Source organism: Sebastes fasciatus, chromosome 2 (genome assembly GCF_043250625.1).
Source record: "Sebastes fasciatus isolate fSebFas1 chromosome 2, fSebFas1.pri, whole genome shotgun sequence".
NCBI classification, from domain to species: Eukaryota; Metazoa; Chordata; class Actinopteri; order Perciformes; family Sebastidae; genus Sebastes; species Sebastes fasciatus.
The window spans coordinates 28,083,893-28,111,344 of NC_133796.1; the positions used below are offsets into that span (position 1 = coordinate 28,083,893).

The window sequence follows — 27,452 nt, forward strand, 5'->3', positions numbered from 1 at the left end:
CAATAAGTCAAACAGGCAGTATGGTTTCATGAAGGAAATACTTTTTGAGCACACTCTGATATTAATAATCAGCAGTCCAACACATGACATGTTGCAGTGCTTCAGCATGGAGCTATTAGGATTTGTCTGGCACATTAAAATCCTACTGGTTCCCAACTAAACTTCTGCCAAGGAGTTTGGCCAGAGAGGGAGTGGAGTCTCTGAAGCTAAGTATCAATGGGAATGTTTTAGCAACCAGACCAAACACTCAGTAAAGCTATTCTAATGCCAGTACAGTACAGTTTATTGAGTTAATCGCAGCAATTAAAATGTTTGCTCTTTGGTTAGATGGCTGCTCTCCATGCTCAAACATGGTTTCACCAATGTCACAGTAAACAAGCAAGAAAAACTGAAAATGTTGAACTGAATCTTTACAAACGTGTGGCCTGATTTTATATGATCCATGGCTAGATGACATCATAAGAAAATATATTACATTTCATATATGTTTGTTTTGTAACATATTCTTTTGTTTTTGCGTATTTCGTATCACTGTGAATTTGTTGTTGTTTATTCATTTACACAGCAGCAGATTTAAATCAACCACTAGAGTAAAATCAGCCACCAAATAATACAGATTTTACAATATTATGGCCTTAGGCTGTAAAATGAAGTGTAGACTGCGGTATGAAGAGCTCCCGATTAGACACAAAAGGAAAATATGTGCAGAATTTGTGTCTATTTAAGACTTGGGGACCTTTAGGGGGTTCTTGTGGTCTGGATCATGCTTGTAAAAAGTCCAGATTAGTCAGATTCAGTTGGGCCGGCCACACATACAGTACAGTACTGAGAGCTGGATGCCAGTCAGTTACAACCTGGCCTCTGGCTTTCACTCAGGCTTCCAGGGCATGCTAACCACAGGCCACTTCCTGTTATACTGACCAGGATGGAGGGAGCAGACTGCTCACACAAACACCACTTCTACTATTATAGTTCAACATAATGTGTAAACATTATCATCCATGTTTTATGCATTATCAAGGATACAACTCTAATTCCAGCACAAATTTTCACAGGTTTCATAGGTTTATTTGGTTACATGTCAGTAAATAAGATAAATTCAGTGAATGTGCATTCCAGGATGTATAAAACACTAGTCACAGTAGTGTGAGTTCTCTCTCACAGCACAGATCTTTGAGGTGCAAGACATTCCTTTAAATTATTCCCTCACAGAAGATCACAGAACAAGAATCAAGCACACCTTAAGTTTAGCTTTGTAGTGTTTTTTCCACCATGTGGCCATGTGTGCCACTTGAGGCTACACAGTTCGGTATAGGTGTAATTTGTCCGACAAACTCCTCCCTGGTTGATCTCATATTTTGGGGGAACGCATTGTGTAGCACTATCCAACACAACATCTGTTAAAACATGGGAGCTGCAAAGCGTCTTTGTGATCTTTAAAAGGGACAGTGTGTAGGATTTGGCAGCATCTAGTTGTCTGGTTGTAGATTTTTACCAACTGAGTACCCCTCCGCTTACTCCTCCCTTTCCAAGACTGCGGTAATGTGAGCCGGCAAGTGCAAAACCATGGTAACCCCATTCGCCTCGCTCAGAGGCCGTCCTTACCATAATAACGCTACTTTAGGAGCAACGGAAGTCAGAGAGCGGCTCACGTTACCGCAGTTTCACGAGCGTGTTGAAGAACTACGGTGGCCTTCAGGTAACGTAAACATTTGAAAGTCTCTCTCTAGAGCCAGTGTTTGGTTCGTCCGTTCTGGGCTACTGTAGAAACATGACAGTGCAACATGGCGGACTCCATGAAGAGGACCTGCTCCCTATGTAGAAGGGCTAATTCTAAACTAACGAAAACCCGATTCTTAGTTTCAGGTGATTATACACTAATGAAAACATAGTTATGAATATTATATTATATTATATTCTGCTTGTAGATCCCCCGAAATGTTACACACTGTTCCTTTAAGAATGTAGGGTAACAAGCTGTTAATAAAGCTCTATTAAAATGACAATTAAATTAATCAAAAGAGGCTGAGGTTAAATGCACAGTTATCATGTTAGAGGAATGCAGTCGGCAGAGAGAGAGAGCTTTGTGCTACTGTGATTAGTGTTTTCCTCACATTTACATTCACCAAGTTTACCTTGGGAATAGCGGTGATTTACCAGCAAATGAATGCCATTTATCTAAATCACAATATTTACATTATGATTAACATTTGTGCAGTTTGCCACATACCAGTAGGACTAATTTACAAGCAATTTCAGAAACCGGCTGCCACAGGTTAGTTTATGTTTTGCGGTGCATGAAACATTGTCCTGTGTGTGCCTCATCCGCACAGAAAATGAGGAAGGAATGAATAAGAAACACTGCCAGTCAAATAGTAGCATTACTACATAGAATTAGGGGTGTCAAAAAATACTGATACTCATGAGTATCGCGATATTATGTTGTGGTGTGTTCTTTATACTATGACTGTTTTTCTAAAATGTCTTTAATTGCTAAATAATAAAAAAAAAAGTTTAAAAATCGCAATATATCGCAATAAATTGAATCGCTACCGTATCGTATCACCAGATTCTTGATAATACACAACCCTACAAAGAATACGGATAGCAGCACCCTTGCTAACAATCATCATGCTCAAATCAGCCATCAGACTTTCACAAGGTGGTCCGACTTTTGTGAACACAGACTACATTTCACAGCTGTGAAGTACAATAATCATGTGAACTACTGTATGTCGAGATGAGACCAGTCTGCCTGTTCCTAAGAACACTTAAAAAGTGTTCAAAAAAATGGACAGGATGATAAATTGTAAGAACGAATAGTCTAGATATCACATATCATTCCCAAAGTTTGTTTTTCTCTCCCAGTAGGACACTGTCAGCTCTCAACATGCTAACACAAGCTTCAACTCTCACTACTCACAGTTCAGGGTTGGATGGGGCCCGGGTCCAGGACACAGGATCGTACTTGCAAAAGCTTTGGAAGTCTTATCATGACAGAAAATCATCAGTCCCTCTTTCCCATGAGTGAAAAAAAGCTTCTACAGACTGTTCATCCATGTGGTTGAAAATGAATGAACTGATATAAAGTACAGCGCTTGTTTCTCTTTCAGTCAAATACTCTGAAACCATGTGACATGATGACTGGAAGTGAACATTAACAAGCCCACCCCTGACGTCCCAGATGTCACTGACCTGTCGGGGACGTCCCGGGGAGCTTTACCCCCTCCTGCCCGAGACACGGCCTTCGAACTCTTGTTGGCAGTCATGTTCGTCTGCAAACCGCCCACTCACCTGATGGACAAAACACAAGGATGTGAAACATTCGGAAAAGCTGCAGCACTCAACACATTTCAATAAGCAAATAGACATGAACTCAACTCTTCTAAGGTTGTTTTGGTTTGTCAATGAGTGTTATCAGGAATTCAGACTATTACTCAAATATTAAATAGAATTTGACTTAGTAGATTCACAAAAGGATCCAATCCCGTCATGAACATGGACTTTAATCCAGTGCCACTGGAACAAAAACAAGATGACCAACATTCCTGTAAGACCCAAAACAAAATTGGGTGTGCCATCAGTGTGAACAGGTCATGTTACTTGGCTTTCCACCCGGGTTTAATGTTGGTCTGACACTGCTTAACTTTGGCATCAAAGAATGAACACAGGTTCCAACAATAACAATGGAATTTTTACAGCAAATCATGAACTTGAAAAAGGATTATTTTAACCCTATAGTCGATATTATCTGACTTGACACAACTTCACACACAACACTCGTGAACCGAAATAGATTTTCTTCAATCACAGATTAACATTAGAGCAGAGTAGAAAGGTAGTTATTGCGCCTGACAATTTTTCATAAGGTAAGCTAATAAAAAACCCTACAAAGCACCCCCCTTCATCACAGATGCCATGTTCAATCTTCAGTGTAAACATTGCAGACACATTTCAACAAAGTGGCATAACTGTCACAGCATGTAGACAATGTTGTGCCAGAGAAACTCTGGTGCTTCAGGCACTGCTTCTCCTCCACTTAAAAAAAATTCTATTTTCGCATCAAACAGCACAGAACTACACTGCTGCCACTAAAACAGCTTAACTGAAAAGTTTGGATTATAGCCAGAGAGAAAATTTGGAAAGAAAGCCATTATTCAAGAGGTAGCAGCCACGTGAATAATAGCATAAACCTGGAAAATACAGAGGTATAATTGACCAGTTTGATGTGTGCAGAGACATTAAGGTTTTGTAGTTATTTTGCAGCTACCTAGTGTTTGTTGTGCATGATTTAATCAAGGTCACCACGATGGATTCTCATGTGTCTTCAGCACAACATGTTCATTTCAGAGGCTGCCGATCTGCTGCCTTCAGGCGGCTGCAGATAATTAACTGCTTTTATAGAGTCTAAGTCTAAAAGCAGCGGTGGATAACAGAGACTGGTAATAGTCTCATTAAAGGGTCAGTTCAAACAAATCACAACAGATGCCATTTGCTCACTTATTCCAAGTGATATTTAGTACAGCCTGGTGATACTGAATTTTTCACATCGATACCGACATGTTTTTCTGTCTGTCTGTCTCCATCTCCCCTGTTTCAGTGCCACTCTACTGTACACATGCACCTCTGCACACAACAAACAGCGATATCCGTCTGAGAATAACTAATAATAATTATTGTTGTTGAATATAAATAATGAATAATGTTGTGGGATTATTCCTTATTTCATGGCCTATTTTGGGATTTATACATTATTAATATTCAGGTCAGCCCTACCAAATAGTCCTTTTTCTTTTTACATAAAGACACAACATAAACTTTTTTTTAAATTGTGTCCATGATATTTCAGGTGTGGCTTAGTTGAAACTTACTGCTTACTGGTGGACAAACTATGTAATGAAGACACCGGCGTTTTTAAATTACTGCTATGCAGTCATATCTTTGGCATTTCTGTACTGTGATTTCTTCTTACTTATTAATCGACATATACGCAGATATAACTGCGCTAAGCTAATAATGGGCAAACTATTAGTCCGGCCAATTTATCGTCTAACTCTAATATCTAGCCGTGCAGATATAGTTTTAGTTTTATTTACCATTACCATGGGGATATCCAACTCTGAGATTTCTGCCTCTACTATAAAATAATGGAACAAAATGTTGTTGATAGTGCTCAACAGCATTGCTGGGAATTGCTTTAGGCCCTGATCAGACAGAGTGCATTCTATCAGCCTAGAGTAGCTTTTTGTAATAGTTTTCAATGAGATTGACGCATTTTGCGTGCTGCTTTTACATTGCTGAGCGTATCACGTTTATCCGCTCACTGCGCCTTGCGTTTTTACAGGAGCGCCCTGAACGCCTCGAGTTGAAGAAAATTCAACTCAGAGCGGAAAGCTCCCGGCGTCATTAGCGTTTTTTCTCATTGTGGTGACTTTTGCTGGATACCCGGAGCTTTATGACTTTACCAACCGTAGTTACCATGATCTGAACAGAAAACAGCAGGCCTGGGGGCAAAATTAGAGCGGTACTTTTTTTTTTTGCGGTAGATTTCGGATAATATGTTTTCATTAATTTAATCTGTACTATTAACTATTTGGGTCACATACAGTTCATGGTTTGTAACAAGGCAACGTTAGCACTCATTTGGTGGTTGCCCAGCAACATATAAAGTAAAAAATTACCACCTGCAAAACACTGTCTGATTAGGGCCTTAAGCATGCTCTCACAGATGCATGTTGTTATTACTTATGGATATGGACTGTGAATCAGTTTCATTTAAACATGCTCTATTTAACACTATGAAAAACACTAACAGCAGGAAAAACTGTTAAGACATCTTCCTTATCATAAACATTTCCTGGACTTAATCTCAAATTAGACCAGCAGTTAGTTCAAACTGTTGGCCATTGCCCCTGAAAATCACTTTTCAAGAAGGCTCAAAGCGATTGTTCTGGTGCATAAGGAGGTCAAATGGAGATCCCTAGAGATCAGAGGTGGAGGATGGGAGGGTGTTTGGCAGCATGGCTTGTTTACAGGAAGTTGTTGTACGAAGAAGCCAGCCAACCAGTGGTGGAGCTGAGTCCTATAGAGACAGATGAGGAGAGAGAGGGAGCATTCCTCCTGTCAGCTATTTCCTGTGACTGTGGACCGTGCTAAGAGGACGGGACATGCATCATTATTTTCATCAAAGAATTATGTTGTCCTGTCCCGCTTACAACTCTCCATGAAGAACATTACACTTAAAGTGCATTTTTTACAGAAAATTAGCACAAAAAGCCCCTTTATTTTCTGTAATGCAGACAGTACTGCAGGAACGAGTGTGTCACATTTGTAGATGACACAGAAGGAAAAGTACTTATCAAGCAACATGACATTTGTTCCAAAAATTAGAACACTTCTCAAATTATTTCTATAAATCAGAGATTCTCAGTCACATTTGGGACAAGGAATACTGATTGCATTACTGTGAAAACACACTCTTTGGATAGCCAAATGGAAAAAATAGCTAAATAATTTATTCATGATTGCATGATAAAAAAATAAGCAGAACTTGAGAAATACAATCTTTCATATTGCTCCAAAATTAAACCAAATGAAAATGCATAAAATTCATTGGCAGTTAAAATATTAGTAAAATACTAGGCAGTTAAAATAGTAAAATATTATTTTTGATTAATACCTGCTGGAAAAACATTGTATGTTTTTGGAAGTGACATTCAATATTCCCTCTCTGATTTAAAACATGAAGCTTCTGTCATTTCAATTTGCAACACAAACATACGAAGATTAGAGAAAAAACTGCAATCAGCTGCCAGGAGCTGAGGGAATTAATCTATTTTTAATTGTGTCAGCTCTACACACTTAAGTTATATTAAGCAATGTTTATTTGTATGAATTCATCATTTTTTATTTTTTGGACTGAGAAAGCTACAATAACAGAAATGGGTCACAGAGGCCCAAGATGGACTGTGCAGTGTAAACACCAAGGCGTTAGCCAACTGACTTCCTGAGGTCTGATAGCATCTCCCTACACAAAATCACAGGCTGTAAACAACCACTTCTAAGAAAGCTCTAGAGTACCTTTAAAGTGCATTCAACCAGATTCTACACAAATATTCTCTAGAGACGTCAGAGCCAAAGGCGAGCTAACGGTCAACAGTGAGAAGTCAACCGCGTCATGCTGATTCCTTCAATCACTTCAGTGTCTTGATGACGACCTTGACATTGATTTAAAATGTTAAAATGTTTGTGCAAAGATGCAAAACTCTGGTGCTGTTTTGACAATGGCCGCTTGATGGCGCTGCGGTAGCACTGCCGCCATTTCGGACAGAAATCGCCAATGTGTCCATAGCCATAGATGTATAAAGAGATGTCTGTAAATCAGAGGATCATTTTTTTTCACACTTAAATAGCCCTCACTTAAATCATTATGTCCTAAAAGTTGTAAAATTAACTAATATCCAAATCCAGAGTTATTTTTCTCGGCATAATGGACGTGCATCAGACCCACAGGACTGCACCGCTCTGCACGTCCATATGACATATTCGGTTCTGCCAGCTTCCTGCTAGCTGTATGCCACTATAATAATGGATATATTGGCTGTAATTCATCACTTTTATTATATTAAAATACACCCATGGGCTGTATGCTGTAAGTCTGTACTGTGGTGGATGTATTAACGTCTCTGTTCCCAAACAACCAGTAGCTAGTAGTGCTAGTAGCATGACAAAAACAGAATTCAATAGAGTTGTAGGCTATTAACTAACACGCAGGGCAAAAGCACAGGGCACAACCTCTTATACATTCATGGTCTGTGGGCTATTGAACATCAATTTTGGAGGTCCTTGACATGAAAAACTTTGAGATTGTTCTTAAAATATGGATTTTTCTAACTTCCATTTATGTCCATCGCTCACTTTATGCTCCTCTGGGAAGCAGCCGGGCAAAAAAGTTTAATAAATAGATAAGTAAGTAAGTAAATAATTAAAATAGTATGCGTATTTATAATATTGTTATTGGTCAACACAGGACATTTTGGTAATGACATTAAAATTATGACAATGGAATACAAATAATTTTGTTTTACTTTTGTACGGTACTTTGTAGGCGAATGTTTTACCGGCGTCCGGTAGTCGCTTTCAGTCCAAAATGGCGGAAGAGTAGCAGTTGCTGGGGGCTGACTTTGCAATCGAACGATCAATTGACTGTCACTTCGTAGCAATATACACTCTTTGCTAAGGGAAGATTTGTTGCCGTTTGTGCCACATACAACATTACAATGCAGCAATATGTTTCTCAAATAAAAATACTTCACCAAATATGCATGCTTCAGAATATCTCTTAAAGACTCAAAGAGTTCTTCAATAGTTCTTATTGATAAAGTTGGTATGGCAAACTTGTTTGGGTGTTGCTTATTTATACATCCAGCAGATACAGAACAACATGTTTGTGACCACCTGAGTTGGATATCTGGCTCTTTAGCTGCTAAATGCTCCACTATGTCCACCAGCTAGTCGCTAACTGTGTCTGTCTGCTGCTTGGTACTGAGCAGGTATCACACATTGGGTTTTTAGTGCTTTTATGCAGAAAACAGTTGGATGCCGCAGCTGGAAACAACACTGATGAGACGAAAACCTAATCTGAAAGACACTAAAACGCTCTGTAGACCTGATGGTAGTCAGGTGATACGTTTCTTTGACTTTATCACAATGAGCAACACCTTTTACACTAAACCACTGTTAATATAAAACTATTGATTGGAGTAACTTTGACAACAGGGTGGTTGTTTGACTTCATTGTTGATGCTTTGAAAAATGTAACTGACCAACCAGGTCAGGAAAAAGCATTTAAGGGACAACATACACACTGGCAGTATATGACACATGTCAAAACGCACCCATTGTTTTCTATGTAAGCCCACACACACACTGGTGGCGTCTCGACTCATGTTATTACATCCTGCTATTCTATTTTACACGTCAACATTCCTAAAAAAAGTACATGCTACTGCACTGTAGCTTGACTACTTCTTCTGTTACTACTAGGGCTATCAAAGTTAACACAATAATAACGCGTTAATGCAAATTCGTTTTAACACCACTAATTTCTTTAACGCATTAACACAACTTGCAATTTTTAGGTTGTAGCGGGCTCAGTTTTAAAGCTAGAGCGAAGATACTGGGATCATACGAAACTAGAAAACCTAGAGGGAGGCTAAATAACACTCCAAACTTACATTTAATTTTGGCGAGGAAAAATTGGCATGGCCATTTTCAAAGGGGTCCCTTGACTTCTAACCTCAAGATATGTGAATGAAAATGGGTTCTATGGGTACCCACGAGTCTCCCCTTTACAGACATGCCCACTTTATGATAATCACATACAGTTTGGGGCAAGTCATAGTCAAGTCAGGAGACTGACACACTGACAGCTGTTGTTGCCTGTTGGGCTGCAGTTTGTCATGTTATGATTTGAGCATATTTTTTATGTTAAATGCAGTACCTGTGAGGGTTTCTGGACAATATTTGTCATTGTTTTGTGTTGTTAATTGATTTCCGATAATAAATACATACATACATTTGCATAAAGCAAGTATATCTGCCCACTCCCATGTTGATAAGAGTATTAAATACTTCTCCCTTTAAGTTACATTTTGAACAGCACACAAATGTGACTATCATGCGATTAATTGTGATTAAATATTTGAATTGTTACTACTTATAGCTTGGTCAAACCAGACATCCAGCATTGGAGAAGTTACAAGTTCTCTTTCCCTACTTAGGCCCTGATCAGACAGTGCATTTTAGCAGCCTGGGGCGGCTTTTTGTAATTGTTTTCAATGAGATTGAAGTGTTTTGCGCGCTGCTTTTGTGTTGCCGAGAGCATCGCATTTATCCGCTCCATGCACTTTTACAGGAGCGCCCTGAACGCCTCGAGTTGAAAAAAATTCAATTCAGAGCAGAAAAGCACCCGGCGTCATTGGTGTTTTTTCTCATTGTGGGGACTTTTGCTGGACCCCTGGATCTTTAAGACTTTACCAACCGTAGTTACCATGATCTGTACAGACAACAAACAGCAAATCAGTGCGGTACATGAGGTTTCGGATAAGTTGTTTTCATTAATTTAAACTGCACTATTAATTATTTGGGTAGCGTGCAGTTCATGGTTTGTAAAAAGCACTCATTTGGTGGTTGCCTAGCAACATCTAATAAAACAGACTCAGCAAACTGCAAAAAATGCGCTCTGTCTGATCAGGCTTTATCCCCACACATGTAGCAGTTACTGCCATTACTTCAAACTCAACCCACAGAGTCTGTCTTTGGCTCTGACATTAAAACAAATCCCAAAAGCCAAACTGTCTCTTTAAGATATTCAACACCGTCATCTTAATGCCCGAATGGCAGGGTTTTTTCCTGGTTTTGTCATATACCAGAAGTTCTAATTGATTACATGAGAGGCATATCAATGACGCATATCTTCCTCAGTAACAAGAGCATATTCATGAAATGGGACTACAACAGTGTCTCCAATAGACTGTTTGGGCTGGAATAAAAGAGCCCTTTGTGTTCAATACGTCCTTGAGAGGGAGATGTGGTTAAAAAGTAAGTCTTTTATCAGCTGTGGGTATGTGTGTGTGTGTGTGTGTGTGTGTGTGTGTGTGTGTGTGTGTGTGCGTGTGTGTCTCTATCAGGTAAAATATCTTTCAAAAGAGAGTCTGCACGTCCTTGGCCCTGTCACATTTGACAGATCATCTGATACACCGTTCTCTCCGCTACATACAGGAATGTATTAATATTTTCCCTATCCATCAGACCCGCGGCTGCATTCAAAATGTTAAAGAATGTTTTCAGAGGGTGAAAAAAAGCAGAGGAGAGGGGCAGAAACACCTGGACCCGATGCCAAGAGCTTGTTTTTCATTCAACTACACTCAAATATGCGCTCTCTCAGCACCTGGCACTTGACGTTCAGACTAGGAGAGCACTGCACGATTTTATGTAAGAGTTTTATGACATCATAACTTTCATTAACCTGCGACTGGGTTCACTTTAAGATCTCCGTTCATCCTGAAACATGCAGTAGCAGACACAACAGCGTCCATAAACAGAGGCTAAAGCCCTGTTCAGAGCTGGCAATAACATTCGTCCTGAGTGATCACAAGTAGACAGCTCTGAGTACAAGTGTGAACGCACTCAAGACGCATTGAGGACACATTGAGATCCGATCACTCAGACCACATTCAGAGGTGGTCTGGGCAACATATGGCCACATTCTTTTAGCAGTTTGTACAGGAATGTGTCCTGGGCCACACTGAAGGACCGCCTACTCAACCAGCGCCCCTCTGGGATCCGCGGGTCTCACTGCGCTCCTCAGGTGAATAGACAGGCAGGCACGAGCGCTTGTCTGCCGCGCTGCATGGAAACGGCCTCTGTGCTCTACTGTATTCTGTCAGTACAACTTTATTTTATTAATATATATCTTATCAATAGGCTACATATTTACATACTGCATATAGTGCATTAATATCATACTGTCGGAGATGTGTCATATTTTTGTTCCAGAGCTTAGCACAGAGGTGGCACATGCCCACTCTCCCGCTCGCTCTCATCCCCAGCTCTCTAAAGCTCTGTACCCCGCTGTTGCCTGGCAAAGGCAGTGGTGCCGGCGGCACGGAGGTCCACGGGGTCCGCTGGTATAATAATCTTTTATTTTGTAGTCAATAAAATGTACCCAAATTCACAAATATGCAGAATACTACTGACATTCATGTAATATTACGTCACAACATCTGCTGTATTAGCTATGTGTTTACTATGTGTTAGTTTGCATATAGAGCGGAGAAGTGAGATCGGATCACAAGTGGTCACTGGAGACACATGTGGAGACACATTCTAATACCAGGTGTGAACAGACGTACTTAAAGCTGTCCACTTGTGATCCGATCACTCAGGACGCATGTTAATGCCAGGTCTAAACAGGGCCTAATACTGCCCTCTTCCTACTCTGCTTTTCTGGCTGACCTGGTCCTCAGTTTTTGCTGATCAGCAACCTGACTTCAAGGTTTTTAAAAAAAACGCAGAACTTACAGGCAGCCAAGAAGCAATGAGGGAAAAGAAGAGTGAAAATCTCTGCAAATTCTCAACTCTTTCCAGACGTCACAACTCCCTGGCCGGCATGAGCCCACACACTGATCCATGCATGCCATTGTTTCAATATCTGCAGAAAGACCAGTTTTGTCCCCACTATAGACAAAAAAAGAGACTCAAGCTGGTATGTTAAACAGAGCATTGTGGGAGTTGCAGAAATATCCTGGTAGAAGGGAATCCAGCTCTTGATGCTCAATAATACAGTCTGCATAAAAGCATTTACAACACACAAACAACCTTGTATAGCAGGACAAACATGATGGAACCTCTCAGCTGAAACTAAAAGATTGATGAATTCCACTCTGGATGTATATTCTCTACATAACCTTTGGATAGCGGTTTAAGGCTCTGGCAGCCTCAGTGTGTTTCTATGTAAAAGAAACCCACCAAGGTTGATGTACATAGCCGTACCTATAAAATTACCCCCATACTCTACCACATGGTTCGCCATGCAGCCACTGTAGCTCATTTGACCAGGTGGAACCAATTCCTGGAATCTTTTTTTATCTCCTTTTTAAGCCATTTCAGCTTCTTTTTTTCCCCGGAATGATCATGGCATATTTTCTCTTTGTGGAAAAGAGGAAAAACCCTTCTGTGTAACCTAGATATGAGCATGCACAGCTGCAGAGGCAGGCATGTGGAAAACAGGCTTAAATCCATCTGAGCTGCAGCAGGGGTGCTAGAGTTTGTGTCACAGAGCTGACCTCTGACACACACAGTCTTTAACTTCACCAAGGACATTAAGAAGATAAGACGTGTTCTTGTTTGCTTCTGTCTTAAAGTCAGAGTTAAGCTAAGCCAACAAAAACAATGAGAACTTGTATGTCACCTGTGTTGTTGCTCATTTTCTCTACTGTGAGCTTCAAGTAGGTTAAAATGTTAAGCTAAGACTTGATTTTTTTTGTCAATGTTCCCATCTAAATGTGCAACTCACAAGCAATTTTTTTAAGAAATCAGCAAAAAAAAAAGCAGATCTAGGGTGTTTCCCATAAACAACTGTTATGTAAATATTCTGAAGACAGTGCAAGAAAATAAAGAAGTAGGATGAAGACCTGCAATGTCATCTCTTAATCAAAAATCTGCTTCCATCATTATTTTTGCTAAACCTCTCCATAAGCCAGTCATAAAATCTTACAGTCGCCATTGGTTTCTTTTGACCATGAAGGAGATCTTTCCCTAATAACTTTCTAAAGCACAAATTCAAAACGCTAAGACGAACAAATGACTGGCTCACTTTAGACTGTTCTCTGGCTTCCAATGATCACATTAACGTTACTACTATTGACATAAGTAGACAGTGAATGAATTAAGATAACTGGATGTGATCTCATAAGGGGAACAATCACCTACATGATGACAGCGTTAGATAAAGAAATACCTGCATTTAACAACAACAATTATGCTCCGAGACAATAGCAATTTATTATAAGCTATAGGTCTACTTTATAAAGTGGATTCACAAATCTCAAAGTGTTTTTGAGCTAAAAGTTTCACAAACACAGCCGACAGTGTTTGTATCGATACCAATACCGGATCAGACATCGGGCCAATACTGACTCAAATAGCTGGATCGGGTATTGGTGACAATGAGGCTGATATCTTCAATTCAATTCTATGTTTACATATTATATACATGATATACTGTAATTTGAATTCCTGTTTAGGTTTTGACCAGTTTGTTGCTGCATCAAAAAGGTTTACACTTGAATTGTAATTCCTGTTAATTTTTAAGTTTTTTTTACCAAGTTGCTGGTGTACGATTTATTATTTTAATAATGATAGCAATTCAGTAAATTTATATCTATTTATTTATTTGTTACATTTTGTTTTACAAAGTTAGGAGGGCGATGTTTAAGTCAGGCCTTATGTTGCCTTACACATAAAAGAATGATCCCAGCCACACAGTGAGGCATACAGCCTATTAATTACACAATGGTAAAAAGTCGGATCGGTGCATCCCTAATTTGTATTCAGACATCAAAGCTGATGGTGAACTGCTTGAGCAGGCAATGCTAGATTAACTATAGCGTCGTGAATCAGTGAAGGCATCTTATGGCGTGTTAATGTTGACATAGTGATGTCATGTTATGGCGGCATGGTCATGCAGATCCCATTGATTAATTGCACCTCACTGGGTGAGTGCATAAAGAGAACTTGTTATAATGTGACAGGCACATGTTAGATTACATTGTGGCTGCTGGTTAATTATTACTACACAGAAAACCTTAAGAAGAGTCAATAAATACATGCCATTGAGCAAAGGTATCCCAATTACAGTGTAGAGGACCATCTAGCAAAGTCTGAGGATTATAAATCAGAGATGTATCAGTGTTGTCATGACGGTGTTCAACAGTAGTTAGCACAGGCAGACAACAGCAGGGCAAACTAAGATACAGCCTCTCATAATCACATCAGCAAACAGAGTCAAACACGTCTTTCAAGAACAAAAACAGCAACACAACAGACATTTCCTTTCTGTAATTTCTGTATTACAAAACAAACAGACAAACCTAAACCAGCTTTAAATAGATCCTGAGTCTGACTTCCAACTGTGATACAATACAACATACACATTCTACAGCCAGGCACTTGTAGCTTAAATATAACTGGACATCAGCGCAGATGTGTCATGAGGGGCAATGAAAAGTGGAAATAGATTTTCTCAAGAAGCGTTCATTCTCAGTGGTTGTGAACTTCAGTTGAACTTGTGGATTCAAGTTAAGAGAGTTGACCTTGTGACCTGAACAACACTCAACTGAGAAATCTGTTCAGAAGAATCTAATATAGAAACACTTTCTCCACTCTAAACAGCTGACTGTGGTTTCCATCAGCGAGACCCTGAACTAAACTGTTTCTTCAGAGCTGTTCTGTGGCCAACAGTATCAGACTCCAACACTAAGCAACTCTCAGGCATGTGTTTAAGTGTATGAGCATGACGTAAAGTACTGACGAACAGCAAGAAACACTTCAATAAAGGTTAAACTCTCTGACCGTCCAGCTGCAGGTCTGAAAAGTTGAACGATGAAAAGAGGAGGAAGGATGTGTGAGTTTGAAAGTGAATCACTGTTAACACCAAAAAATAAGATAGTATGCTTGAAACGGGCAGCTCCTATTGTACAGATCATACGATGCAAACACCTGCAGCACCTGAGTTCAACTTAAAGACATAACAGGATAACAATTGACAACACTTCCATTTAACCAGCTCTCTTCCATAACTCCATCATTACAATGGTGAAAAGTCTGCTCAAATTAGAGTAGGTATAGGCTAACCATGTTCTCAAACAGGTTTGATTTATGTTACATCCCTATTTAGTCTAGGTTTAAGGAAAGAACATAAGCCGGTGTAATCGGGCATAAAAACTGCCAATTATTAAAGGCCAAAGAAAAAAAAACAACAACATCTCAATCGCAATACAAATCACAAATAAATCAACGGTGGTTGGCACAAAGGAAACGGCCCGACTGGTGCCGAACCAGCAACAAACAAAACAATTTCCAATAACTTAAATTCACAGCATTTAACTGGTCAAAACTATGTAAAAAAAAAAAGGCAAAACAAATACCTGCCTACTTATTCATTAAAGAAACAACAATAACTAACTTACTTGGTCCACAAATTTCATACTGGATGAAATATTTTGGTTCAAAAGTTTTAGAAATTGCTGACATTTCTTGCTATATAGATTCACATTTCATTGTACGGTGTGCTAATCAAAAATTTTCGTCATCAGAGACGATCAGACATCTTTGAAGGGACAGTTCACTCAAAAGCACAAAACTGACATGTTGAATGTCATTTGCTAAGGTTTAGAGCCCGTGGATGTAGCCCCGATACAACACACGCAATGGCATGGAGTGTCATGTCAAGTACATTGGGAAAACTCAACAGCAATGTCTCTTTATAAAAATGACAGCTTATAAAAGTCCCCACACCTTGTTGCTGCAGACTATTTCCCTGAGAGATACTTTTTTACGCAGTACATACGCAGAAGGACTGTTCACAACAAGGTGTGGACATTGTTGTTACGTTTTTAAGATCCCCAGCAAATCACACCAAAACTACCTGGATGGACAGAGAGCACCGGGAAAGAGGAAAATCACTTTCATCATGATGTTGAGTGAACAACAGTCCATTTAAAAGTGTCTGGTGAGAGGCCAGGCTCATTCCTGTTTAACTGAAAGGAGGACGGAGAAGAATTTCCTCAATAGCTTTGTGTTGACAGTCCCGTCCAGTGAGAGGGGAAGGTCATTGTTTGATCTGCACAACAGAAAGAGTTTAAGGAAAAAATAGAGAGCTAAATAAAGCCAGTCATGTCTCTAATGTTTGCATTGTAGTGTATAAGATAAAATCATTAGGATTGAAGTTGTAATCAGTTGAAAAAACAGACATAAACTTCCCGTAAAGCTTCCCATATTTAAACTACAAAGCAGTCAGAGAGAGCATGTCTTTGCCAGTGTAAAGGTGTGAATGTGTTAATACTTTAATACTGCATCATCTTAATCTGCACCAAATTCACATAGACAATTGTGTGCAGGGCTGCAACTAACTAACAATTATTTTCATTGGTGATTAATCTGTTGATTATTTCTTGATTAATGAATTAGTTGTTTGGTCTATAAAACTTCAGAGAATGGTGAAAAATGTCTATCAGTGTTTCCCAAAGCCCAAGATGACGTCCTCAAATGTCTTGTTTTGTCCACAACTCAAAGATATTCAGTTAACTGTCATAGAGGAGTAAAGAAACCAGAAAATATTCACATTTAAGAAGCTGGAATCAGGGAATTTAGACTTTTTTTCTTTAAAAAATTACTCAAAGAGATTAATAGATTATCAAAATAGTTGGCAATTCATTTAATAGTTGATTAATCGCAGCTCTAATCATGTGTTGCTTCATGAACCAGATTTTTCAATCCAAGTAAGTGCAGGAGGTCATAGGAAAGTCGAGAAATGTAAAAAAGAAAAACAGCTTTCAGTGTTAGGAAATCATTTTTAAGATTCTTGTATCCACATCTGCACCAAAGGTCACTTGTTTAGCCCATGACCTATATTTGCCCCAAATTTCATTGTAATTGCCTACAAAGTTTAAAATTGAAATAGAAATGCTCAAGTTAAAATGATAGCACCCTAACAAACTAACTTAAATTCAGAGCTTTGAACTGGTCAAAACTCCGAAAGTAAATAGAGGGCAAAACAAATACCTGCCTATTTTTAAAGAAACAACGATAACTAATTGAATTGGTGCCCAAATTTCATACTGGATGAAATATTTTGGTTCAAAAGTTTTATAAGATGCTGACATTTCTAGTTATATAGATTCACATTTCAGTGTACAGTACAGTGTGTTAATCACACTGCAGATCTGCACCAAATTCTCAAAAACAACCGTGTTGCATCATGAATCTGATTTTTTTTTTTATCCCAGTAAGTGCAGGAGGTCATAAGAAAGTAGAGAAAATGTTTAAAAAAAAGCACATCTTTCACAGTTAGAAAATCATTTTAAAGATTCCTGCATCCACATCTGCACCAAAGGTCACTTGTTGCTTATCCCACAGCCTAGGCTATATTTGCACCATACTTCATCATTGTAATTCCCTACCAAGTTTAAAATCTAAATAGAAAAGATCAAATTAAAATGATAACCCCCTAAATAACTAACAAGGCAGTTTCTTGGACGTCAAGGAAGCACAGTCAAATTGAAACTGCTGTGTGTTGCTGAGTGCTGTTGTTGAAATTGTTGTGTGTTGTTGTGTTTTTGTTTTTTGTTTTCTTCTTTGAGGTATTTATTTATTTTGTCTTATCTTTTATTTTATTCATTTTCTTTGTTAGATATGTGAAATACATGAAATGTCATGTCTCTCTTTCTTTGATTACTGTGAAATTCTGACTAAACATTTCATTGTATCATTTAATTATTAATATTGTTAGTCTGTCTGTATGTGTATATATGTGTATATATGTATATGTAAAATTCAATACAAATATTGTTAAAAAAACAACAAAAAAAACAAGGCAATTTGACAACAAGTATGTTGTGGGAAAAAAGAACAATACCGATATGTACATGAAGAGTAGTTTTATGGTTACTACATTAAATCTTTACTGTTTCGATAAGTGATAAGAAACCCTCTGTCTAAGGCTGGCGAAAAGTCATATTTGAGATGGTCCCTTTGGAATATCTTACAAATATTCTACATACCAAAGTAGATCAGTTCCACAATATCTGGCAGCCCTATCTGAATTACATTGGACCTGATCTCTCCTCCATTATCTCACAAGTAGTCTCTTAAACATGAACTCATACAGTATATCCTGTGACTTCCTGCACTATGGACTATTTCCTATGACCTCCTATATACATTGTTTTGATCTGAGCTGTACCAGTGATGTTTGTTTGTTGTTGTTTTTTTATTATAATTATTCTTATTGTGTTTGTGAAAATAAGAAAACCCAATAAACATATTTAAAAAGCTTTACTGTTATGTTCATGACATGTACAGGATGTCACAGTAGCTTTAACAAAGAAAACAGCATGTGTAGCCTATTGTATAAACTATGACCATTTATGATAAAGCACACATCTGCATGTTGTTTCATGTGGGTTTTTTATCTTTCCCAGAACAAAACAAATCTCCCCTCAAAGTCCAAAACTACCAGAGATAAAGGACTCAGTGAGTTCACTGTGGAGTCTTGTACTGTTTCTGTTTATCTGCTGCATGGTTTGATTCTTTCTTTGGATGTTTAAGCGATAACTTGGTCTAATTACAACCCACAGAGTTACAGCCTGTATCCGCTGGGACATTTTCTTCATTCAAAAGGGTCAGCTGAAAAACCCAGTCTGCTTGTTTTAGCTGCTTTACTGCACTTCAGCGTTTAAACATGTCCAAATAAGGTCACATGGAGATTACAGGACCACATTTAAACGCACCTTGCAACTTTTACAGCGTTTATAGTGTTTCTTTTTCTTGTTTGTTGGTAGTTTGTACCGGTTTCCTCTCCTGGCTCTAGCTGAAAGTTTAACCCTCATGTTGTTGAAAAAGAAGCAGCTCTTTACCTCGGACTTTCTCCTCGGGTCCATGGCTGCTGCTGCTGCTGACATTAGAGATGATAATCCCCCTTTAAGACGCTCACATCCAGCTCGTTTTGCGCTATAACTTTGGGCTGTTTTAGCCGGATACCTGCCCCCTCTCTATGAACTCCCGATTTATGTCTTTCCAAGTAAAGCCGACAGAAAAGCCCTCTCTCTCCTGCCTCCCCTCTCTCCCTCTCTCTCTCACAGCCCTCTGCGGACTGGAGGCAGGACTTGTTGCCATGGAGACGGGTTGTTTGCCCCCCTCGTGCCCTCCTCCAGACAGGCATTCAGCCTCACTCCCTTGTTTATTGTTCAGGAGGAGTGAGGATGAATATTCAGGAGCTGCTGGTGGTATGAGACCCACGTTGGCAGCATTGCAGCACATTGTCATGCTGAAACCCCTCCACACTCACTGCCCCAGCCTGGCCGAGGGGGAATACATTTCACCCAGCACACACAATGATGTCTTTCATTTGTCAGAGATGAATGTGTAACCAAGCAGCTCAGAGAGCAGTGGTTGTGGAGGAAGTACTCTGATTTTTTTACTTAAAGGGACTATTTGTAACTTTCAGAAATGCTTGTTAACAGCGACACCTGTGGCCGTTAAGTCACCGAAAGTCAGCGTCGGGTTCACGCTTGCTCGCTCTACATAGACATGAACGAGCATCGCTCAAAACAGTGAAGTGACACACGTCAGCTAAAACCATAATATCACTCTATATTTCACCTGCTTGGCAGTAATGTTATCTGACCAGACAAAGGTCTCTCCATGAATCACTGCTGATCCTAGTGTTGGCTTTTCCTGCGTCAGCTGAAGCAGGAAGAGAAACGTTATCGCCTCCCGACTGCGCCCGGAGGGAGACACCGGAGGTTTGGCGGAGACGATAACTTTCTCTCTGCGGAGCCCCGTCACTTCACAAGACACGGGAAAACTCTGTTGGTCTGGAGGAGCTGCAGCATTTATTTCTGCACAAACGTCCACTGTACATTCACTAGATATTCTCAGAGCTAAACTAACTCTTCTGCAGTGTGTAGTGAGCGCGTGTTCACGTCTAGAGGTGGAGCAAGACAGCGAGAACGCGCACTGTGTTAGTGAAGGCAAGCAGGCAGAGGAGGAGAGACTTCAGCCACACGCTAGCGCGCATATGCGAGCGTGCATGTGTCCCGACCCGGTACATTTAAACGCTTAAAAAGTTACAAACAGTCCCTTTAAATGTCCCATATTATAAAAAAGTGAGATTTTCATGTTTTTTTTATTATAAAGCAGGCTTAAGTCCTATATAAATACTGTGAAAGTATCAAAACACTAAATCCACAGGGAAATACACACAGCCCATATTCAGAAACTCTGCATTTGAAACAAGCTGTCAGGATTTCTGTCCATTTGTGATGTCACAAATACACGATATTTAGACCCTTTACATAATTTTAAATGTAAACATTCTAAATGTGTCCCAGGTTATTTCCTGGTTGCAGTGTATGTGAATGTCATCAGCTGACAGGAAGTAAACATATAGCCAAGCTCTTGCCTAGCAACGCAATTCTGTCGCAATTCTGTCAAAATGCGCTAAAACGGAGCGTTTCAGACAGAGGGTAAATACAGGTATATTCAGGCAGACAGTATGAGGAAAATAAAGGTTATTTTGAACATTACAGCATGTAAACATGTTCTAGTAGAAACACAAAATACAAGTATGAACCTGAAAATGAGCACAATATGGGACTTTTAAGTAAAAGCGCATAAGTATACCCATCAAAATGCACTTAAAGTGAAAGTACTGTAGAACGGTCCATTTCAGAATCATATTTAATATATCACTTTATTACTATTTGTGATGCATTGTGTACACCACTTCACTGTTGCAGCTGGTAAAAGGTGGAGAGTTCCTTTCAATTACTTTATAGACTCTCCAGTAGCTCAGGGCCGGCTCGAGCTTTTTTGGTGCCCTATAGGCAAAATTCAGATTTGGAGTCCCCCCCCAACAAGCCTTGTAGATGTGCAATGCATTTTGGTAGCGTGGCGGCGCGATTCGAGAGACGGGGCGTCACGTTAGCCGTTCCTCATTTGCATAAAGTTGAGGTCTATATCCTACTTTATGCAAATCAGGGGCGTCTCCCCACCTCTGGAAAGTCCCTCGAAACTTTTAAACTAACCGTTGTTGATCCAAAATACAGACAGATTCAGCAAATGAATGGCTTATTTCTCCCATAAAATGTTTTCAGAAACACATTTTGGTGAACTATTTTTGTGAAATAAGAGAAGAAAGTTTCCAAACGAGCCACCATATTGTTTCCGGTTTGAAAGCTGGGAGCAGCAGCCCGTGAGAGAAAGCTTTTGTCCAATCTGTCAATTTGTCTCAATGCAGAAAATAAGGAAGGGCACCCACTAGCATTTTTTTTATTTTAATTATTATATATACATATATATATATATATTTTTTTTTAGAGATCAACCAGCGCCCCCCAGAAGGTGGCGCCCTAGGTGACCGCCTATACGGCCTATGCCTTAAGGCCGTCCTGTGTATCACTTTATTATAATTAGAGATGCATTGTGCATATCACTTTAATGTTGCAGCTGGTAAAGGTGGGGCTCATTTCAACTAGTTTATATACTCTCATATATAGCTTAATATATAATAATACATCACTATTTATGAGTGGATTTATATTTTATATTAATATTAATAACTTGTTTTTGCTGACCTCCAGTGGTTTAACTCCTCAGCTTGCTGCAGTGACGTAGAGGTGGACTCCATGACCCCGTGACATCACATCTGGGTGTGGTTACAGGTGCAACCAAGCACAAATCTGGCAGGAGATGCAGCCTGGTGTTAAGTTACTCTCTGAGTACAGTACTTCAGTAAATGTGTGTATAGTTACATTCCACTGTTGCAGATCTCTCAACATATTCTAAAGCCAATCTAAAGTGGTTGGGTGTGCTCTGAACCACAGGTCTAAACTTAAGGTGACCACAAAAATGAAAATATTCGCCCAAATATAATACCCCCGCAGGTTTGAGTTAACTCCAACAAAATTAAACCACTTAACTCTCTCTGTGCTGTGGTTCTGGAGCATTCACTGGATAACAAAGAGCATCTTTGTAATGTCGGCTCATGTAAACCATCTCAGACTGTAAACTGTGCATGTTCATTTGGACACATTTCCACAAATACCTTCAAAAAAAATGACACCAGACGACAACACGATGAGAAAGCCACATGAATTCCAAACTTGTACAGTATGCGTCTCAGTGGTCAAGTGGTGACCATTAAAATGTATTCATCTGTTCACTATAAAATATAAATAAGTGAGTAAAGTTTATGTAGCACCTCTCTAGATCAGTGGTATTCAAAGTGGGGTCCAGGGACCCCCAGGAGTCCTTGAGGGGATTCCAGGGGGTCCCTAGCACTATAAATCAATCCATAAGTAACACAATGACAGAACGTAGGACTATTTTGGTCATGGGTTTCATACACTTTCTGTAATAAAACATCTAAAACCAAAAAACTTATCAAACTGGGGACAAAATCGTATCAAATGGGGGTCAGTGGTCTAATTTGTGTCATTTTAGGGGTCCTTGACATGAAAAAGTTTGGGAACCACACTACTCTAGATTCTACGTGGCAGTGCTTCACGATAAAAGCAAGGCATACAACATAAACAACATACTTAGGGGGAGACACCACAGGTGAATAGGGTAAAGAAATGTAACTAAGAGATATCGCCATGAAACTTCCCTAATTGATTACTTACATTAAGACAATACATTTTTTTGTATTACAAGTTTTCAGAAATGTTATGTTTAAATATGCAAATGAGGCATTATCTAATGCTAACTATCGGTGAATTTAGGAGAAATCTACAGACGTAAATAAACAAAGTTTAGTCAAATAAACACCTACATGTGTATTTTGGATGTTTTCTTTCCACTGGTCTGAAAGAAGATGTGTTATGGAAGCAAAATTGCCAAAATCTCAAAATTGATCAGTGCATGAAAAACAATGTTTTTTGCCTGTAGTGTCTCGCCTACAGTGTGTAGGATTTGGCGACATCTAGCGGTCATTCTTAGCTAACGAAAACACAACGATTATGAATATTATATTCCATTTCTGCTCATAGATCCCCCAAAATGTTACACACTGTTCCTTTAAGAAGCCCAATGTGAAAACACCACAGTTCAAACCAAACAAAGCACATTTTGCACTGTAGGATTACATAACAGGGATCACCTTCATTAAATGGACCATCTTTAAAAAAAACTAATTTACAGTTCAGATACATGAACTTCTTAGAAATTTTTAATTTTTAATACCTTTTTGAATTTATCATTGAGTTGTCCTAGAATAAAAAAATTAAAACAAATGATAGAAAGTTTGAACATCTAGTTCCTGCTACTGATGAAGACTGTGTTATACAGTTAAAAGCTCTGGAACAAGCGAGTAAGTGGACCTTGATTGGTGATTGTTTTGTCAAGGTCAACTTGAACTGTCAAGCTCAGCACCAAAACATTTTTTTCAACAATAGATTTTACTGTGAAAGAGCTCCTATTTACTATACAGTATATTCCTCATGCTATCAAACATGAGATCACATCATCTTTCTATGTTGCTGCATGCAACATCTTTGAACCAAATGTTGAAGCACTACCCGTCCATAAAACCTCTGCTTTCAGTCTCTCGGGGTGTCTTATCATCCCACACACTTGGGAACAGAGGAAGTCACAAAACCCAGACGTCCGTCGTCACAGTTCGTCCCATCGAGTCAGCAGGAAACCTACGAGATCTGCCACTGTGCAGCTTTTCTCATGGACCCACTCTTAAACCTTTTCAAGGTCTCGTAAAAGATTGTCCTTCCTGAAAACACCACAGATCCTCGCCGTCTGTCTGAAGACAAAGGCAGTGACTCCTGTTTGTGGGATGTTTTACCAGAGCCTGAGTTTGTACTCTCGTGGAATTCATTGTTTCCATTGAATAGTGCCATCTGTATTTCTCATTAAAAGCCACATCCTCTTCTTTCATGAGCATCAAACAAAGTTCAAAACATAGCATAACATGCATCTGCTCACATTACATACATCATGAAGTTCCAAAAGCTTCACATACAGACAGTTTTAAGATTGACCACTGAGCTCTGATGCTGTAAATCTCAGCTCTTTCTTCCCGCTCTCATGATTATACACCTGCTAAAGCCACAGGCACAAGGGAACGAGTGTTTATTTTCTCACATAAAATCCCTAAACCTTATGTGTGCTTGTTAAGGATCCACTGTGAATCCCAAATCCTAAAAACATTCAAAGGGGATTATTTCACAGCTCTGTGGGGATTTTCCCACCTACACCTCAGATTCTTTCTCTCAGCTTCTGAATGTTCGAGGGGTCGAGGAGGTAGTTATGGAAATACTGAACCCATTTGAGAATATATTTGGTGCAATGAACACCATATCTGGTTTCAGAAACAGGCCCGAGGCTGCTCTTAACCCTCTGAGACCCACAACAGACTTTGTCTTTTTTAGGGGGGTACATGGGGTCTTTAGGGGGAGATAGCAGGTCAACAGTAGATGTCACATAGAAGTGGTGAACATCATCTCAAAGATGAGAACCTGGAGATTAATTAATCAGAAAAAGTGATTATTTTAAAGTGGGCATGTCTGTAAAGGGGAGAATCATGGGTGCCAATAGAACCCATTTTCATCACATATCTTGAGGTCAGAGGCCAAGGGACCCCTTTAAAAATGGCCATGACAGTTTTTCCTCTCCAAAATTTAATCCAATTTTGGAGCATTATTTAACCTCCTTCCCGACAAGCTGGCATGACATGGTTGGTACCAATGGATTACTTAGGTTAGGCTAGTTTTATAGGATGTGTGTACCTTCACTCTAGCTCTGAAACTGAACCTGCTACAGCCTCTGAAAGGCAGTAAAGTTGGTCGGGATCGCGGGTCTCAGAGGGTTAATCTTCAGAATTAAGTTGTGTCTAGTCAACTCTCCTGAAAGCGCCGACAGTAAAGACATCATCTCCTCTTTAAAACTGAAGAGAAATAAAGCTGCAAGTGTCTTCTGCACAGTAGCTGAACATAATATAACTACGACTTTCATGTTTTGTAATATTTTAATGCAAAATATGTTACAGTCGCTTCTCTGTGGTGGCTCCGGGAGAATAACAAGGAATGTGAGCTGTCTGAGTATTCATATTTACAGCCTGGGGCACATTTCAAACCTGTTTGACTGTTTTTGTTTCATACAGACACCATTTTGCAGTCTATGACCAACAGAGAGGATTGAAAACAACACTGAAATCGTTGTGTTTTCGTCAGCTTAGAATGAGTCCTTCATATCTACATAGGGAGCGGGTCCTCTTCAGTCCACCATGTTGCTCTGCCATGTTTCTACAGTAGCCCAGAACAGACAAACCAAACACTGGCTCTAGTGAGAGCCTTTCACGTTTTTACGTTACCTGAAGGCCACCGTAGTTCTCTGACACACTTGTGAAACTGCGGTAACGTTGTACCGCAGAGTGCAAAACCGTGGTACCTCCAGCCGCCGTCTGACTTCTGTTGCTGCTAAAGTAGTGTTATTATGGTAAGGATGGCCTCTGAGCGAGGCAAACGGCGTTACCGCGGTTTTGCACTCTGCGGCTCACGTTACCGCAGTCTTAGAAAGGGAGGAGTGAGCGGAGGGGTATTCAGTTGGTTGCAATCTGCAACCACACCGCTAGATGCCGCCAGATCCTACACACTGCACCTTTAAGTAAAAGATGTGAATACTTCTTCAACCACTTATTAATACTGGGAACTCTCTGTCTCTTATCTTTTGGATACAGCAACACTTAATAAGGAAAATGAAATAATAGAATAAGGACTTTTAATCAACACTAATCTGTAACAAACCAGCCCACTCTTTTGATAAATTACATCATAATTTGAACTGGAATATTTTTTTCTGAGAACCAGAAGTTTCAGAAGTGGCACCATGTTACTGTGTCTAAAAATGCTTTGAATAACACATGCAGCTGCAGTTTCACAAAACACAACAACACACAAGGACAGTCCTTTATCTCTCGTGGCATTTTTTCATCACACAGCAGCAACATCAGTCTGACTCAGAAAACCTTGGAGGCAAATGTAGCGTAATGTTGTAATGTTTCTGGAGTTTGTACATGCCTCTGTGTGTGTAGGGTGTGTTTGTCAAACTGTCCTAATTAAAGTGAAACGTGTAGGGACATGAGGGAAAAGGTAAACACAGGTGAGTGTATCAACAGGGACTCTAGTTGTGTGGATGGATCAAATTGAAAGGCTGAGGCGCCCCCTGTAGGCAGACTGCTGCACATGCAGCACTGAGGCTGAGAAGAACTACTTCATAACGTCAAACAGTTGATTAGACAGTAAACAACAACATCGATCACAGCCAGCGTGTGTGAACAACTTTGTGTCAGTTATATTAATCATGTCTACAATACAACAGACTATAAAACACAATACATCTTTTCTCATCAACACAACTCTCTAAAGATGCTTCAAGTTACTTAAAAGGGTAAAAAAAAGTGGTAAGATTTCTCTATAAAACAACATTTATAGGTGAAACAAACATCCTACCTGTCTGTGTGTTGTTGTTGTTGTTGTTGTTGGTGTTGCAGTGTTTGCTCAATGATCCATTCTTTAACACAGAGCCTGAGTCGCTTTTCTGTCTGTGCAGCCTCAAAAACTGATCTTCTTTTTCTACGGAAAAATCGTCTCCTCTGTTAAACTGCTGCATGCAATGAGGAGGGGAAAAAAGGAAAAGTGGACTGCACAGGAAATGATGACGCAGCTGGATGGAAATCACTTTGTTTAATACAAAAAAAAAGAAAGAAGATACTGAGGGTTATTAAATGTTTGCAGACAAATGAATGTAGTTATAGTTTATAGGTCAACATATTTTAATGAAGGGTTTAACTGATCATTTCCAGGCTTTTTTTTGTGTTAATAAAAGTAGTGGCAGGTTATGGAATATTTAAGGAAAGATAGGTATAGCTCATCGCCATGACAACTGATATTTGGGTGTCCCATCCTTGTTCTCTGTACATCACATGATCATGGATGAACATGCATACTTATGAGATATTGTACTAAAAAAAAATATGTATGAGTTTAAACAATAAATGATATATACAGGTGGAGTTATATTTATATCTTTAATTATTATTATTATTATTATAGAAAATAATAATATATATATATATACACGTTTGTTTGTTTTTT

The 27,452-nt window shown here is 39.3% G+C and overlaps 1 protein-coding gene across 2 annotated transcripts in view; it reads right to left on the minus strand.

Moving 5' to 3' along the window:
- The window catches only part of dennd2b (DENN domain containing 2B), a 63,893-nt gene extending 36,959 nt beyond the window's left edge, over window positions 1-26,934 (minus strand). Inside the window, exons 1-2 of one of the 2 annotated variants that reach the window (XM_074616932.1) lie at window positions 26,801-26,934; window positions 3,196-3,289 (exon numbers count right to left, since the gene is read on the minus strand). In XM_074616932.1, the coding sequence (XP_074473033.1) occupies window positions 3,196-3,269 (74 nt within the window). In that variant the 5' untranslated portion in view covers window positions 3,270-3,289; window positions 26,801-26,934. Of the gene's footprint in view, window positions 1-3,195; window positions 3,295-19,199; window positions 19,434-26,800 lie in introns of those variants that run through there. The other variant, XM_074616921.1, reaches the window with a different exon arrangement.
- Window positions 26,935-27,452: the final 518 nt, after the last annotated feature.